General features: G+C 31.9%; 1 protein-coding gene across 2 annotated transcripts in view; it reads right to left on the bottom strand.

Moving 5' to 3' along the window:
• Positions 1–15,373, bottom strand: part of LOC137925710 (protein bric-a-brac 1-like) — a 278,719-nt gene extending 263,346 nt beyond the window's left edge. For both annotated transcript variants that reach the window (XM_068769556.1, XM_068770292.1), the window contains exon 1: positions 15,187–15,373. In XM_068769556.1, the coding sequence (XP_068625657.1) occupies positions 15,187–15,230 (44 nt within the window). In that variant the 5' untranslated portion in view covers positions 15,231–15,373. The remainder of the gene's footprint in view (positions 1–15,186) is intronic.
• Between the last annotated feature and the right edge of the window lie 4,153 nt (positions 15,374–19,526).

Genomic DNA, 19,526 nt, shown 5'->3' with positions numbered 1-19,526 from the left:
ATTTGTTCTCACCGAAATTAAACACGGGTAGAAGTAAAATAAAAAAATAAAAATCACGCTTAAGTAATAACACTAATGCAGCAATTGTAGAATAATTAACAGCTTCATAGAAACATAAATTACATTTTGGAAAAAAAAAACTTTCTTTAGCGTACTTCTATTACAAATATGTTACTTATATGTAACACATTTCGTTTTGAATTTAGTTGTGCTATCTTCTCTTGGACTTTGCGTTTAGTTATTATTTATTTTTAAATTATATTAGTTTCGAGATTAACAATGTAAATTGTGAAACAATTATTAAAAAAAACCCTATACTAACGGCTGATATCCGCATTCCGAAATGGCGGTAGCAACATTGTACACCAGGTAATGTATAAAACATTAATACGACTATTCGAATACGCAATGGTGCCTATAACGATTAACCTATAAAGAAGTTTTACATTATGAAGAAAAAAGTTATAAAAAACTTGTCTCAAACAGTCTTCCAATGCAGCGCCCCGCCTAGACTTAACAATTTCATTCCATAAAGCATTTTAATGGAAAATCGATGGTATAATTCAATTACAGGATGGCACGAGAAGGCAAGCGGAGCTTCTTTTTCTTTTTACTTGAAAACGAAAACAATGTTGTTTCCTTGAGAAATAGCAAAGAAGTGTCGTAATCATATTCCAACGACTCATTTGTTAAATGGGTTAAGTCGTAGTCTCACAATTTTTGTTGCCAGATATCCCGCTCGGTAATTGTGAAGGATGAAAATATAGACAACTCAATCTTTACCGTACCTATATTTTTGACTTAATAATTATTTCAAATTACTTTTATTACTTTATAATTCACATGACGAAGTCTGTGGACAAACTATCATATTTGACATAGCTCTACTACACGATTATTCCTATTATATATCATTATTTAATTTCCTTAATTAATAAGAGTTTGCTATAATAGTGCCAACGTCACGTGTTTGTTACGCTGTTCTTTTAAAAAGAAAACAGAGGGCTACAGTCTTATCTCTTCGTCGTTTCACCCCATAAACGCCCACTGCAACATGTAGGCCTCCCCTGAAGACATCTATGGCTGGATATACCATAATCCTTACATTTGGCATGCGTTTTTGCGGTCGCATTATGTTGGGGTTTGGTACGGATAGGACCCTGTTATACCTCTTCTGGAAACTTGTTTGTAAGCAGTAGTATTCCTATATAAATAATGCGCAAAGTGTATATTATATGAAATTGTATTCCGGGAATAGAACTCGTGATCTGCGATCGCAAGTCTTAGTACTCTACCGCTGGGCTACCAGTCTCATCCTTTCGTGTTTTAGTAAATTTTCTCGTAATTTCTCGTAATTTAACTATAAACTCGTCTAATTTCTGGGGTCCTTAGGTCTGCTAACTGTGTCGAGTTATATAATATCATATTTAAAATGCGTTAATGTTTATTATACACTTCTTTTTACATTAAAAAACGAGTATACACCCATTCCTATTTTTAGTCGGGTGACAGTGACCATATAATAGAAAACGCATTAAAAAATCATAGTTGCTAATAAAGATAGTTTACGCAACAAAATGAGGAACATTTTTTTTAAGCGTTGAATAGGAACCGCCTAAAAATACTCACATAGAAAATAAGTAACTAAGAACTTTCGAAATAATTACAAATTACTAAAATATATAACCATGATCCTTCATAATTTAGCAATACACCGACTTTCTTGTAAACTAGTTTAATCCTTGGCGGACGAATGCTGCCATACTCTGGACATTGCAAATATTCTAAAAAATGCCGCATATATGGCGGCATTCGTTCGCTAAGGGTTTATGCATCTTTTCTCGCTCTATAAGCACTTAATTTCTTAAAAAGTTCATCGACCAGCTTGGTCATCGTTCAAGAAAAATGCGCTCGTTCGTTAAAGATTAATATCGCTTTCGGAGCTTGATTACAACATTTCGCACTCGTTTAGAATTGACTCGGTGATTAGTTTTTGCTACGACTGACGTTTCACTAGACGCTTGTATGTTTATGTCTCTGTAGCCAGACAAACAGGACATCAATAATGTTCATATGTCTCACAATAAAACTGCACGTAACGTATTCAAAATTTGCACGTTTCTATTGTAGTTTCTACCTCTTCGATGACTAAATAGTCATGAAAAATGTACATTTTGAGACAGCAACCGTTCCAAAACAACCTCAAAACGTCATTCATTCTGTTCAATTAATTTCGCGAACGTAAAAAAAATTATCCTCTTTGACTTGAAATATTTATTACCACAAAATGTTGGGAATGATCGTTGAAGCGGGCAGCGAAAGGACGAAATGGAATTTAATAAACACGTTCCACGGAGGGCCGCTCATCCGCCAGTACATTTACAAATTGATTTCTGAACACAAGGAACTCGTGCTGGTTAAACTGATAAATGCTGTCTAAATACTTTTTTAAGTACTGTAGATTTCTGTTGATTTCTTACTTGTGTGTGTGTATATATATATATATACATTTATTTAAACCGTAAACAGAGTATTATTATTTTATTAAGTTTCGTTGTAAAATTCGTTGCATTGAATAGTTATAAAGTGCCCACTGACGAAGTATCAGTATAAGATTTTTTATGAAAATTGTGAATTTCAATAGTAAAATAGCAGATTCAAACAGAACCAACACTAACTAACCAACTCAAACCAAATTTATTTATAGGTCCTTCGTTCTTGTTCTTCTTCTTTTCAGCCGTTAGCCGACTTCTGGAAGTCATAGGCGTCTCTCAAAGATCACCACCAGAACCGTTTTTGCACTGCCCGCATCGAGCGACTTAGAAGTGACCTCAATAACTATGCCGTCCATCCATCTTAGGTGGCGGCCAACCCATGCTGCGTCTACCAGCTCGTGAACTCCTCTTGAGAACTTTTCAGCTGTCAACAGCCATTGATTGCACGAGCGTGTGTCGTGTACGTGCGCTATGTCGGTGAGCCGGGTTCTTCTGCCAAACTCCTGGTTTTATGTTATTATTACAAAACAGACTTTCAGAGAAAAACGACATATTTAAGATCGCATTACCTAGTTAAAATATTGATATTCTAAATAGATTCCCGCATGAGAATTAAAATAACCAATTTTAATCATTTAAAAAAATTTAAACAGAAGAGAAGATTTGTCATCGAAGCATTTGATTGCCTTAAATTTCATTCGAAATACTGCTTTGGTCTGCGACTCGACGGTATTCGCCGAAGTCGTTATAATTCATGTTAATACAACACGTCACATATGACGCTGTGACAAATATGTCCCAAGGTATTTTACTTTCTTACTTATATTGAAGTTTTATACATCGATGAATTCTCATTTTCTTATTTAACTTAGTATACATATATTGTCCTACAACCGTAACACCTATAACCATACCTCTATATATATATATATATATATATATATATATATATATATATATATATATATATATATATATATATGTGTATATAAGTGTGTGTGTGTGTGTGTGTGTGTTAGTATTTTGAAAATTTAAAAGACATTTATTTTCAAATTTTACTTGTGTTTTCTTAGTGTCATCACCAATGAGTTATATAAAAGTAAATTAACATTACATTCTATAAGTATATAATAATTGGATGATCACCTCCATAGTAAGAATTAAAATGTTAAAAATAGTTATAATTTGAAAAAGTAAAAAAGAGAATGAAAAAAATCTTGTTTAAAATTGTAGTCGTCTATAGAGATTAAAATAAAAGTATTTGCTAGATGACTGTAATGAGCAAGTAGACAAACGTCAAGTGTACGGATTGGTGTAGTTTTTGTGACGACTTTACTCAACAGAGACCGGTAGAGCGCTTTTGACAGACGATAACTGTGCAATGGCGCTGTGTACCAATGTTAATATCGCTGCCGCCGACCGCTCCAGTGGGACTTCGTGCCGAGAACCAAGAGTTTCGACGCCTTGTGAATAAGGCAAATAATGATTTTACATTAAAAAAAAATCAAATTATGCAGTGTGTAGTAACAATATTAATTGTTTCGATATTATCGAAAGCTTCGCTGCGAAATCGAATCTTAAGAAACAAGATCACCGACGTAGCTCGAAGAACTGCTTCTCTAAAGTGGCAATGAGCGCGGCACAACCGGCGAATACTGGAGTCAAAAGGATCTCGAGTAGCCACGAGGATAGGGCTCCCACTAGGTAGACTGATGACATAGTCAAGTCGCTGAATGTGAGCAGCGCAAGCCCGCTAACAGTGACAATCTTTGTAGGAAACCGACGCTTTTTATTACGCGTCTATAGGCTGACAAGGTGATGATGATGGTACGGATATTAATAACATAATAATAATTTTTAGGAAGCAGACTGTGGTGAATAATAGAATGTTAATGAAAGAACATTTTGGTCCAATAGTGGACGTGCTATAATTAAAGTGGTAATGATAATGTTTTCGGCGTACTACACATTGGCACTTTTGTATATTTATATAAATTATCATTTAAATAAAAGCTCTAGGTTTTTCTAGTTTATTTCATAATTTTTAGACCTCGCTCAAGTTCAGTCAATTGTTCATGGTTAATAATAATCTTTATTTTATAAACCTTCCTATATTGTTACGAATATTATCAACCCACCATTACTGCCTAAAGTGTATCGATGTTAATATTCTCGCCTGGGTCATCGTAAGGTTCCTGTTATTTATCCGTTATCTGTGTAACATGAGGAGCATCCGAGCCGCTTCCACTTACTATAACATGCTAGTTTGACTTAATAGCACAGCTTGGTCACTATCGTCATTTTTCATTTCATTTCTAATCTTCAATATTCTGGATTGATTTCCTGATTTAAAGTTTGTCGTCGTATAGGTATCAAAAGCAATTTTTTGGATGTTTCCCATAATTAACCGTTCAAATTTTAAGTTTAGTCATTAATTCATTTTCCTTTTGACGTTTATTAAACTATACTATCATTGATCTTTTTTTCGATCGATTATGGTGTTCTGAATTGGTAAGGTTTAATCTTTATTGTGTTGGTCAAGAGAGGTAATACATAATAGATCATGATATAAAATTATATATTACCTTTTTTTCTTGTAAGTTATAATAATAATTTTTAATTGTAAATCTCCTATATACTTACTACTATTCATATTTATCGAATTGCCTGGATCACAAGAATACTATTTAATCATGTGAATAAAACTTTTAAATAAGTAAAAAGAAAATATGACAATTTATTAAGGGTCTAAACCATAACAAAAAATTGGAAGTGTCCAATATTGATCCATAATTAATTCCTAACATATTCAGACAATAACGAAAGTTTTTAATGCCGCATCCTAAAAGCGTACTTAGTTTTTTTTAATTTGTAGCTTCTGGTTCACTCCACCGTCGACTTTTGTTCTCTTTGTGACGGGTTCACGTTATTATTAAAAACAATAAATCGCTGAGGGCGCCACCTACCACTATTGCTTCGCTTTCACTTCGCAAGGCCACCCCTCACCCCAAGCGCCGCTCCCGCGGAATAATTATCGGGGAGAAACACACCGCTTGTGTTTTCAAGATTGTATTTCGATACTGACTAAGAACTTAGGTAAAAAATAAATATCGCCACAAGGGACCAACTTGAATTTTTGCTATTTCTTTTCAAACTAGACAAGTAGGCGCCCTGTATTCTATTCCGAGAGTTTTACCGGAGAAATAAGTTTTTCATAATGCAACATCCATGTACACGTTACAAAAATTTATCTTGTGTGTTTATTCAAATTGTTTTTTTTTTTTTGGTTCAGAAGTTCACAATCATCTTAGAAAAAAACTATCCACCCTATTAACATTTTTATTGGATCAAACGCATCCGATATACCGGGTTTCTCCCGTAGTTCTTTTCAATGCTTTCTATTCACATTCCATTCAGCAGCAATGTTATATATACTCGTAGTTCGCATTATAGCTTTTGATTATTCTCGAAAATAAAGTATTCAGAAACATTAAAAAAATGTAGGTTCTTTAAACTATAAAATGGATGCTATAAAAATTTTAACGAAAAAATTAAACGAAATATTATAATACATACTAATATCTTGTCTCATAGCAAAGTTAAACAATTAAACGAGAAACCATAGACCAGTATATTCTATGATAAATCATTAATTATTTCTATAAGTCACAAAGTTGTTGACAAAACTTAATAACTAATAAAAAAGAAATATTTGTAGTTTTCAATAAATGTATACAAGACCGCCCCAAAAACGTAAAGATTAGTAACTTATTGATAACTTTATTCATCTATACTTAATTTCTAGGAAACCCTACTGTTATCTTGTACTCACAAGCTTATATTACTATATCGTTGCTACTATGTTTTGTAAAAATATTATAAAGAAAAAGATAAAAAATATGTTCAATCGGTAAATTGAAAATTGATTTTATGTACATTAAAGGGTAATGTTTATTGTTAAAGTGAAGATCTTAATCGTTATAGCATCAGGAGATGCGTGAAATTAAAAATAGTAATTAAACTTTTATTATCTGTGAGGTTTCGAACGTAAGCGGGGTGATGGCGCCATCTTTAATTATAGCGTCGATTGAAAACAACAATAACGTAATCCTTTTAATTAACTATACAGGTTGCAAATTCAATTGCCTTCTAGCTTAGTTGTTATGATTCTTATAAACATTTCGATAATTTATAAAAAGGTTTGTAAAGAAAACACTTTGGCGAATTAATAAATTAACACATTCCTATAACGTAACGCAAATTTTCGAACGCCCTCTACCGGGAGCTTGATGCTTTAAATACGCAATTACTAATATTAACACCCGGGGATCATGAGGATGAAACTGTTAATCAACATAATTAAGTAAAACCAATCGTGAAAAACGGAAGTTGTACGGCGTATTTAATGTGGCAAGTATTCCGACCGCAGAGGGAACGGTACCGGGAATACAGGACTTTAATGGAATCAACTTTTAACCGGAAACTGAACAATTAAATCTGCTCATGCCCATTTGTCGACTTTTCACAGTCCTTGCCTGGGATAGCAAAGTTAATAATTTACAGGAAAAAATATCAGAATAATTCTTTAATAAATGTAAAATCATGTCACTAGTTACTAGTCACGGTTACTGAAAAGAAAGATGAACAGTGAAATTATCCTGCTGGTGTTTAGAAACCATTTTAATAACCATAGCCCAAATCTAACCTTGTCTAAATCTTTTTATAGCACTAAACAGGAACAAAAAATACTTAAATCTAAAAGTTCTATTTTCTCTTTATTTATAACCACTCATTTATAGAGGGTTGTAAGCAAAGACGGCTAGATGTAGTCTTCACCTTATGTACAGAAAGGATTCTAGGCCATAGCGATTCATTGGCAAAATAAGCGGAAAAAAATACGTTATCTGTAATGTCCGTAAATTTGTGATAGTACAAAAAAATAATTTGAAAAATTTCCTTAATTCTTAACCCCATATATTTTTATGAAATTTTAATTTAAACTTTACGAGACATAAGTAATAACCAAAAAATTATATTTAAAAAATATCTAGTATATATACACTACTTTTTAACTGTCTCGACAGATTAAGAAAAATAAATTTATAAAATTTATTTTAAAGTGATCACTTTAGTGTTACTAACGAAAATATTAGTTTTTCGTACAGTTAAAGATACTAACATGATTATTTTTTGGCATTTTTATGGTAAGCGATATTCTTTGATTAGTTATATCGTAAAAAGTCATTTTGAATCTGATAGACGTGTTATTTTTTTTCTATTTACTCTTACGCATAACTCTATTTACTCTACGCCTTAAAGATAATATGAAAAAAAAATGTCGAATTGGGTAAGCCGTTCTCTAGTTTTGTGCTTACAGATTATTTACATTTATATATATACATTTATATATATACACACATATGTATAGAGATATATATTTAAATTTGGATAAAGATCAATAAATCGTTTCATACTAAGTCCGTATTTAGCGGTTACTATTCCGGCTTGCCGTATGTAATTTGCACGGTCCGGTACAGTCGAGTGCAACTGCGTAGCCTATTGTTCGCAAGACAACCATTCTAATTAAATTGATTACATCATAAACAATAAAAACAAAAATATACGATGACAATTTATATTTATACTTTAATGTCTCAAATACAACAAATACAAAGTTATATACTATACACAGGACATTTTAGATGTTACATATCTTTATAAAGGAGATACTTTACAATTTATTTTTCGTTGTCTTTATTATTTCTGCTGTAAGGCATAGATTTCATATAACACAGTTTGGAAGCGGTCTCCATATAGCTTGTTCTAAACATTAACAAGTTCGTCTCTCCATCTTGTGGAAGTCCTATGCTACGTCGCTGGTACACGTATACGTACATCTATGAATCTTTTCATCTACTACTCTGTGTCTGGAGTAAGGTGACTGTCTCAAAAATATTACAATAACGCCATGATACGCGACATTTATATTTTGTTGTAAAAGCTGTAGTTAAGTTATTTTACAAAAGTTTTTTTATGTTTACTAAAAGGCGTAGTTCTCTTTAATTAATCCGACATACACAAGCGCTATAAATGTGCGAGCGTGTCAGTAAGTGACGTGACATACAGGAAGGACCATGAAACTCATACGGCAACCGAGAACAACTCCTATTTATAGCTTCGAAAACAGGACAAAACAAAATACGAATCGTCATATCGAAAAATAGGTCGCCGTGTACAAATGTAATGTATATCTATCCGTGCAAAAATTTTGCATTTCTTTAGTAGAATTCCATTTAAAGAGTTAGTTTGATGAAATTTCTGCTTGATTCTAATTAAATTAAAGAACGCGCACACATCCTGCAAACATATACAGGATGATTGGTAAAAGCTTCGGAGAGGTATAGCTTATTTGCTGCCAATTTATATATGGTGTACCATTTGGTTTCAAAAACAGTAAATAACGTGATGATAATAATTATAAACATTTCAAAATTTGAATTACTACAAATTAAAATTAGTTATTATTTACTGTCTGTCCCTGAAGACTTTGTACTTTTAAAAGGTTCTAATAGACCTGACGCTTTCCTGTAGAAAAAAATTCACGTAACTTATTGCACTTTAAACAAAGTGATCGGAAATAGAATGTAAAGGACATTAAAGGGGCCTAAACAGCTTTAAATGGATAAATGTGTAATAAAAAAACCTCATCGACTGATAAATATAACACATAATCACCCTCTATACGATGCACAGAAAAAGAAAGAATTATATTTTAATAATGTGCAGTATCCGGTGAACGCACATGTCTCGCTCATTCGTATTATAAAGCCGTCGCAGAATGTCCAAGGACATAATTAGTGTGATGATTATACGCCGACATGTAATTTTTCCATTATGCTGCATACAATAACTACTTAGCCATTACATGTGATCATCAATTTAGATAAATACCTTTCTGGTATTCGTTGATGTTAATGATGAATTATTATCATAAATTCGATATATGTTTTAACGCTAATACTTTATTAAAAGTATGTAGTAGCAATAGTCGCGGGAAGTCGCTAAATGCGGTAAGCGCAAGACCAATTATCGTGGCGATCTTTGAGGACGGCCAATGTCTAGCAGAGGACGTCTGTTGGTTGATATGACGAAAAATTAATAAATGCTTCCATTTTTCTGTTAGCCAAGTTCCTTGATCTTTAGTGTTATTTAATAAAAATAGAGAGCCCGGAAAAGTGAGAACCGAAAAAAAAAACAGAATGAGTGCCGCTGTCACGAGCTTTTTCGACGGACTGACGGAACGGAGTTGCTAGTACTCTACCCGTCACGCTGCTCGCATAATTAAGGCGCGGTACAGTGGTTCTGGTAGCGCTATAGTTGACGTGTTTGACAATTTATAAGCCACACACTTTTATAACATTGTTGTTTTTATATTTTCAGGTTACATTAGTTTGTATCACTAACACTAAAGTGTGCCGTTAACTCTGATAAGATGTAAAAGAAATCCTCTTCCACTATAGCTTTCACATCTATATAAGAGATTATCATCAATTCTTCGTCTTCGTATGTCTCGGCAGATTTTGTATTGCTACAAGTATTCGTCATGTCGCATTCCAATAGAAAAAAATAATATTAACATACTTCAGTCTGATCATTAGTTTTTTGGTTAAATGTGAAATAAATAAATTGACTTTGTTACGGATAAATACTGACGGAAGTAGCCATTACGACAATATGAAACTTGAATTTCGTAAATTGTTAAACGCACGATGACAATAGTGAACTGTAAAACGCACAGATTTGATTTGGAAATTATCATGTCTCGGAGTAATTTTATAATTTTTCATTGCGCATGTTCCACAAAGTTTTATGAAAGTTATGAAGAAGATTAATAAAATAAATAAAGTCAGTTTCAAATTATAGCGTGACCAGTAGGGATTAATTGTCATATACATAGGTTAACAGACACTCGCTTGTTGAAAATTGTTCTTAATTGTAGATGTCCAGAAATATTGTTAGCTATATATAATTATATAATACCTTTTTACATTATTTGATTTGATACCGTAATGTAAATATTTTATTTTTGGAGCTTAATAAAAACTTCCGTGTGTATTAAAAATTGCTAATTGCTAATGAAAACAAGTTTAAATATTTTAATTATAATTAAAACAACACTGCCTACGTTATAAGGCTTCAATTTTAATAACAAACATTTAATTTCCGAATTAAAAAGTTTTCATTGCGTTTCAATTTATTTCAGCCTAAATATGAATATGAAAAAATATATGCAATTTTATCTTCTCTCATTTACAATAGATGTAAATTTTATTATATTAATAAAGTATTTATATTAAAACTGTTCCCAGGATTTGAGTTCTAATCGGTGCAACAGAGTGTTGAGAAAATAAATCATGGCTACCATAATTCAAATTAACTCGTAAATTCTTTTTTTAACATAGAATGGATTACATTTGTTATTGACGTCAAGTTGAATAAACCACGTTTTTGGATAATGAATATTCCAGACCTGAGAAGAACACATTATTCTACAGAAGATTCTTCTATGAAGTCATTCACAGTGTACTAACCCTCAGCCTAACGTTATTTGACAATTTTTTTTATATCAAGTCATAAGAGCTTTCTTAATCATCTGGAATTCTATAGTAAAAGTGTGTACGTACATGCCTGTAGAAAGAATAACCAATTCAATGAAGTATAGTCTTAAGAATACAATATTTGTTTTTGATTCTGGCGTTTTTATTGAATATCACACTTTCTGAGAGAATCGGTACTTTTTTATTGATATACAACCGATTTTCACACACGAATTAGTAAATAACTTTAAATATTTTAGTTCCTTTAATTTTTCCGGCAAAGAAAGTTTCCGTTGTCAAATTATAAATAGCACGAATTGCACTTATACACAAATCGTGTTTTTACAGCTGCGCAACACAAACAATTGGATAAGTATAAATAATACCTAGCAATTAAATACTCCATGAGACAATACTTTGAAAGTAGCTGAAATACAAGATGTGAACTGTTTCAAAATCCGCGATTGAATTTATCTTTTTCACCGCGAACTAGCTGAGACTGTTCGCTATCTGCAATAGAAATGTAATGAATCACTACCATCTTAAATTATCTGAAATTCTCTTTCGTACTTTTTTTGTGTTCATATCATCTAATGAATATCTAAAATTATCTAAAACGGATTGTGACACAATTTAATAAGACTAAAATATAAAATAAAATTCTCCACAAACAGCAATATTATGTTTATAAAAAATACAATCACATATTTTGTTACATTTAATAAACTGAGAACATGTATTTGGAACATTTTAACAATATATATCCTTGATTACATGATAATATCAGAAGAAGGGCGAGGGGCTTAAGATTGTATTGTGGAGAGCAGGGACTAGCGGAGGACGTCTTTCGAATACTATCAATGAGGCCAGTGTTCAGAAGTGGACCTTCGGCTGAAGTAATGATGGCACTGTGTTATAGTCATGGGGTATATTCTGCCAAACATAATATTGTTAATGAATAGTAAACTATATACTCCGCTTTTAGTTTTACTTTACTCACAAATTATTTTCAAAATTAGTAGTCAATACTGGACGTCTAAACTTTTTACCAGTTATAGGTAGTTTTTGACGCCATATAAATTGAAACAGAAATAAATAAACGTGTCTATGATACGAACGAGTTGATGTATTCAAATTCATCAAAGGGGAAGGCATCTTCGCTCTCAACCTGAAAACATGTGTACTTGTCTATCATTCAAAGTGTACGCGCAACATAACAATATTGTGCGCGTCTGTACCGGTCTTCGTAGTACAATCACGACATGTTATTAATAACAGTATGTGCAGTAATTAAACATAACGCGTAGTTGCATCACAGGGGCTTGTAATTTCTCTTTAGCAGTTCGCATTGTGTTTAACGTCACGCCGTGGGCAGTATCTTAGTGTTCCCCGTATACTTTATGCGACATTGATGGCTATATGTGCTAAGGGCCCGTTTGGACACAGCGTTAATTTGATTACGATGATTATTTGTGTTAGCTGCTTAGTTTGCTTCACTGTCATTTGTGACTAGTGATATATGATCTTTGGAGGTCGCATGTTTTATTTAATGGCGCGCCAAATATTATGGTTTAATACTATATATTTGCAGTCTCTGCCAAGTTTCGTTAGAGTCACTACTTTTCAAGAAAATACTTACAAACTTGTATTCTTTATCATTATTTTTTATTTATATTATAGCACTAAAGTAAGGGTTTTAGAACGTAGATTTTTGTAATATTATCAGTTTGTTTTATTACCAAATTTGCGTTATTTTTCTCGAGGAGCGCGTGAAGCAGACATTGATGAACGAGAAACGCAATTTTCGGTGTTATAAGTAGTAAAGTTGTAAGCAATGCCAGTCAAATTAAACCTAACTTACGTAAATTAATATAAATTCTCCAAAATATACTTTTCACCCATTAATGGTCCTATTGGCTATTTATCATAAGCGCAATCCTACAAGGATTCTATAATAAAATACTTATTGCTAATAAAAAAAAACATTGAAAAAATCGTTTAAGTACATTAAAAGACGATGAAAAATAAATCGATTTACATCTGCAAATATTTAAATCAAAATTTCGGTTGTTGATCATAAATAAAACAGGCAAAAGAAACATATTGAGTTTAATAATTATACACAGGAACACTAACATGTATTTAAAAAAAAATAGCAAACTGATTTCTGAATTAAAAATTATGAGCCAATTGATAACCGTTACAATGTTGCGTCACAAAAGGAATATGGGATCGACTTAAATAGCATTAACCATTTTACTTATAAAAAATTTCATTCAGCCAACGATTCCTGGATATTTTCAATGAAAGGGCAAATGTTAACTAAGGTAACTGCCTATTATTATGTTATCAACCATAATGAAGTCGTTTTAAAAAAAAATCAAATAAACGGCTAGATAAACTGATTACAGAACATATAGAACAACAGACGACAAAAGAAATCCTGCAATAATATTAAATAGTAATAATTGCATAGGATAACCATAAGAGTATAATATTACCATAAAAGAATAACATACGAATGTATTAATTTTATAGCAAAAAATAATACTCATTGAAGATAATATTAAACTATAGGAACCATTTACTTTTTTAAAAGAATAAGTAATATTCATTGGTTCGTCTTTTCTAATAATAGATTAAATAACATTTACTTATAAATGTCAATAATCGATGTTAGATGTATAATTTCAATGTATGCAAGTATAATCATCGGTTTTGATTAATATTCACTTACAGAAGATGCATCGGGAGGAGTAATCAAAAGCGTTCAAATGCAAGTGGAGAGGGGCGAAGCGAAAATTAATACGATCAATTATGAGGGGCCACGATTGACGGACCATCTGAAATCTCTCATTCAAATGCGAGTGGCAGCCACCGGACCGGGTTAGAATTAATAATGCCGAACGCAGGCTGTGTAATATTTGAACGCCAGCGTCCGCCCGCCCAATCACTGGCTACGATATATGAGATACAAGTTTCGAGCTACCAGTTTGCCGGACGTCACTACTACATGTAATGTTATTCAAAATCTCTATCTGCTAATTGCTATTAGTTGTTGGCCTGTTTTAATCAGTCGCCACGTCAAAGTGAAGTTTCATTCAAGTTTAAATTACGAAAATCATTTTAAAAAAAAAGTGAGATAAGCGAAAACTTGCAATCTAGCTCCATTAAAAATAAAACTTTAAATGACGTAATGTAAATGAAACGATTTATTTTGAAATCCTTCAGTTAAAAATTATTTTAAAAAGAAGCGACTCGCAGTGCAATGTTAGTTTCTACACTATCGAGCTCTAACGTTTTTATTAGTAAAACTATTCTTATTTACTAAACCATAAATAAGTAAAAAGAAATAATTTTTTTACTTGTGCTATTACAATGTCTGACTACATAACTATCTTCAAAAAACATACAAATAATATTGAAGACTAACATAACGCAAAACCCAAATGTCGAGCAAATAAAAATGGAAGTCGTGCTCTGATAACATCATGTAGTAATCGGTAATATCGCAGTTTAATCCTGATAAATCAACGAGGCTTTTCTTATTGATCCTGGTCGCAGTTCCAATCACAACAAAACATGCAATAAATTACCAGTTGCAAGTACTGAGGAAATATAAATAATGTATCTAAATGAAATATTCGAGAAGCACATTAATTTGCAATGAGGCAGATCATTTTAGCCAGCTAATGAAACACGTCACTTCTACGAGCATTATACTAAAAAAACATTAAATTAACTAAAACTAAAAGTAGATATAATAGCAATTATTTTATAATTGCTATTATTTCTAATTTTGTGTATGATTTTATTTTGTACTACTTGTTATACTTTCTCTTACTACACAATGATATACAATAATATACAAATGAATTGTCATTTCAACCCAAAGGGGTCTACTGCGGGACAAAGGTCATGTCCAAAGAGATATATGGGAGAATATACCATAATCGCATTAGCAGGTGGGTTTGCGATCGCAATGTGGTATCATGGTACGCAAAGGACGCTGAGGCACATCCTCTGGAAAGTTATTCGTAAATCAAAGTTATGTTATATATAAATTTATTCGAATCTGTTAAAAAGGTAAATACCTGAAAAAAGATATTTCTGGCGAACAGGATAATGGCCAGACCATGTTGTTGTAGATTGTAGAATGAAGCCGCAGCACAGTTGCTCGCTGGTCCCTGCCCTGTTGCTCTCCACAGCTTGGCTCCTCCGCTGCACTGCTGCACCGCTGCACAGCTGCACCGCTGACCTGCAACGCTGACCTGAACCGCCGCTACGCCGCTCCGCACCGGTGCGTAGTAAACCGTTGTACCTGCTTTACAACGAATTGGATAATGTACTATTGTATTCAGATAAAAGTTAATAAGTAAATGAATATACACATTTAAAAAGTATAGTGTGAACGCGGCCCTTACATGGGTGAAAAACCTATTGTTTGCTTCCCACGCTTTAGGGGCCTCAATAAATAACAGCACGGAAGGAAACCAGTATTTTATTTAATTCCTCAAATGGTAAATAAAAACTCCATTCATATAATTTTATACGTAAAAACCCATTTTTCAGTCCTATATAAATCATGTATCCCTCTCGAGCATTTCAGCGAAACTGTGCCAATCTAAAGTCGACGATAGTCTACGAGTTACGAACATTAGGCAGTGAGCGCATAACTTTTGAACAGTTCTATGAAAACGCAAACGTTTACAAGTTCAATTTCAAATCGTTTATTCTAGTAGGCATTTACAAGCACTTTTAAATACTCAATATTCTTAACTTTATAAGTAGTAATCTACCTCTGGCTAGGAATGCGGATCTGCTGAGAGGATCTGGTCAGAAACTTAACTGTTTTTACAATGAATTAAATAACGTCTGATATACATTATGATATCAACCAATTTGACTCATTTAACAAACTATTGGATGCCATAATAAGATATTATTTAATAATAAACTTTTTTTGATTTTAGATTTAGAACTAAGAAAAAGAAGGCCTAAGATATCTCGGGGAACTTTGTTTATAGACATACACTTAACCTAATAAGTATTTATTAATTATTTCAAGGTGAAATATAGGCGTAACGTGTTTATTTTTATTAATTTTATTTTTTATGAGTCAATAACTATTTTTATAAAATTATTTTAATTTTGCGCATAAACAATAAATTATTAAAATTGTGTTAAGAAACAACCGATGGAATATAATTTTTTAAAAAACATCAATCAAAAATTTGATATTTTTTATTATTTTAATTTTATGTATTATTTAATAAAAAATTTACTTGTGCGGGCTTGTAAATAATATCGAAATAAATAAAAAAGTTAAAATAATTAGAACACATAATTAACCGTCAAAAATAAATTTAAAAAAATATATATTATCGCTATCGTTTCGTCATCGTACCGTGTAAATGGAGATCAGGTTCCCATATATGCAGGTTAGTTAGTGGCCGGGTTTAAATTGACTAGGCGGAAGTTGGCCATCCCAATTATTGGCCGGCTAATCGAATTCCCTTGTCCAAGGCACGAAGACGCACGGCAGCGTCCTTAGACCGGCAGCTGTCAATCCAACCATCACTAAATCTATTTACATTTACGTTTCAGTTGAAATAAATCCATTATATATAGTAATAATAATAAAAAAAAAACATTTTATTATTATTCATACGCTATTCGTAATATTTAAAAAAATAGAAAAACGCTTTCCCAAATTTTTTAAACATGATTGACACAGTGAATAAATCTGGGTTATATATTTCTATCATATATTGACTTCATTATTAGTGAGAATATATTGTCATTGAAACAACTGTTAAGAACTTATTTAAAAAAAAGCCATTGACAGTGTTTACGGTTTTCCAAAGAACTCAGATCAAATTTTTTAGCGATTTTTTATCATTAACTAGGTGTACCCGTTCACGCCATGCTGTGTTATGCAAGTAATTAAAAATCTGAACAAAAAAAAATTGTTACCTTAAACATAAATTGATAAAAAAAAACTTTTACCAAACTTTCCCGGCGATTTATACCTAATAATTTATCAAAATTTTCACGGCGACTAGATGTATAGTTTTTGAATCTATTGAGTACAGACAGACGTATTCGTTTTATACATGTAGATTAATAAGAAATAATTGAATAACCGTTTCTTTTTTAATAACGCCAAAATGTAATGTGTGTATTTATTTCTTTTATTTGCTTTATTTTCCAATTATGATCTTTTGCAATAGAACCCCCGTGTACATAATGTGGAGAATGCCAGAAGAGCTAAATAGATAATAATTGGTAGTAAGTAGAATCAGATTGAACTACCTTATAACTTCATTCTTTCTTCTTTTTCAATTAAAGGTACGAGGTTGCAAACGTGGCCTGATTTGGGAAGAGCCTATAACAAATTCAAACGAGGTTTATTTGGTGGTCACTTTCACATAATATCCTTAATATAATAATAGAGCAATTCTCTATCAAGTTTTATAATCATTTAAAAGTCGTTTAAACTATAACAGGATTTTTAAGCTTTTTCTTTAATAAACATCTTCAATATTATCAATTTTAATCTAACTACGTTCACTGAGCTAAATGTCCAATAGGACTGGCAGGATGATGCCTGAATTGTTTTCCAAACACCTTAACGAGATCGTCTTTCCACAATGAGGGCGGACGTCTTTCGCTGCGATTGCGGCACTTCTTCAATCTATTACATGATACACCAAAAAGTTACTAATTTTATGAAACCTATAGAAAAGTTTAACAATATAGCGTCACGATACTTATAGATGAAAGCATCATTGAAAATAGTACGTTATTACAGTTCAAAACAACTTTTAGTATGTTTCTCATAAAACAAAAGATTTCACGATGCAAGAAAGTAAAAACTTTGTTTCCATTGAATTACTACGATTGGATAATTTATCCTAAGAAATTATCAAAATCCTGTTCATCATGGAATTATTTACGGATCAATACGTTTCTTTATCGTTAATTCAAGCATGGATAGTAAAAATGTCTATCAAAATAAACGTCAGAATGTAAATGAGATTAATTTCAATATTAAAAATCTTCGAAAGAATCAATTACGGATGGCTTTTACTAATTCATATGTATCTTTTGTCGAATCCAGATATACCATACTGGTTAAATGGAAATTTGGCATTGTCAAGGTTATTTTATTGTTGCTTTTGTATGAGTGGTGGTAACAGTTCAAAAAAGCAATATAAAGAGTGTCGACGTAAAAGTCTAATTTATAGTAAATTTATTTATAGATTAAAATGTGTAATCTTTGTAGAAATGCAAGTATTAATACAAAAAAAGATTAGATCTCATATCTTGGGATCCAACATTAAGTTAATAGTAAAGATTAACCTAACAATAAAGATAGACTGTTGATTTTGAAACTTGTCAAACTAATTTATTTTGATATTTTAAAGCTACATCAATTCAACAAAATATTTTTAACTGTCTTAAAGTGACAACAAACATGTTAATTTGTTATCAATAAAAAATAATTATATACTTATGTTTATTCGCAAAAATAACAATAAGGCATTCAACATTTAACTCCAAAAGTTGGAACTTCCAATAATTAATTTTAATCCTCGTGCAGCTAATTAATGGACAATTGTATAATTAATGAACAGGAAAAGAGCAAACTACTTGAACAGAAATAAACATAAGTACTTTAGTTGTTTATTGTGTGACTGAAAAAAAAAAAACAATAAATTTGTTGTTAATGGTTGAGCACTCGCTTATGTGTTTAAATAGTCAGAAATTAATTTATGTTGATAGTTTAAGTGATAGTTCACTCGATAAACTGTTAAAACCAAATAGCTAGTGGAGGGCAAGCGAAACGTAAAGCGAACTTTCTAAGTATAAATAAGAGTTCCCCAAACTTTTTTGTGTCGTAGACCCTTGCCATGTTTTTCCGTGTTGGGTAGACCCCGTACTTACCTGATATTGATTTCCGGTAAATTTCTAACTGTAGTGAAGTTTAGTGTATGTTCAAAATGTATTGCGACCACAAAGCGAATACCAACATCCTATAACTTACACAATTTTATAAATATATATAATATTTTTTTTACTTCATAGGTACTTTTATAAATAATGTGAATGTTTTGATATTACATAACAGTATGATGTAAGTAAATAGGTACTATCAGTGTATGTATTGAGATCCACTATCGTGGACCCCCATTTTCATTTCATGGACCCCCAAATTTTTTTTCGCTCACGTAGACCCCTTGCAGGTTGTCATAGACCCCTAGGGGTCGATATAGACTACTTCGGGAATGACTGGTATAAATACTACTGATAAACCGATATAGGCCACTAAAACCCCTCATGCGAAGGTACGACTAGCGACCCGGATAGAAACTATTTCGGATATTTTCCCCAAATACTGGTAGGTGATACCATAACTTAAATAATAATT

This window comes from Battus philenor, unplaced genomic scaffold (assembly GCF_028537555.1).
Source record: "Battus philenor isolate CCGP_79_NKW_IND1 unplaced genomic scaffold, ilBatPhil1.0.hap1 SCAF_1, whole genome shotgun sequence".
Taxonomy (NCBI): domain Eukaryota; kingdom Metazoa; phylum Arthropoda; class Insecta; order Lepidoptera; family Papilionidae; genus Battus; species Battus philenor.
This window is presented reverse-complemented; position numbering and strand designations above follow the sequence as displayed.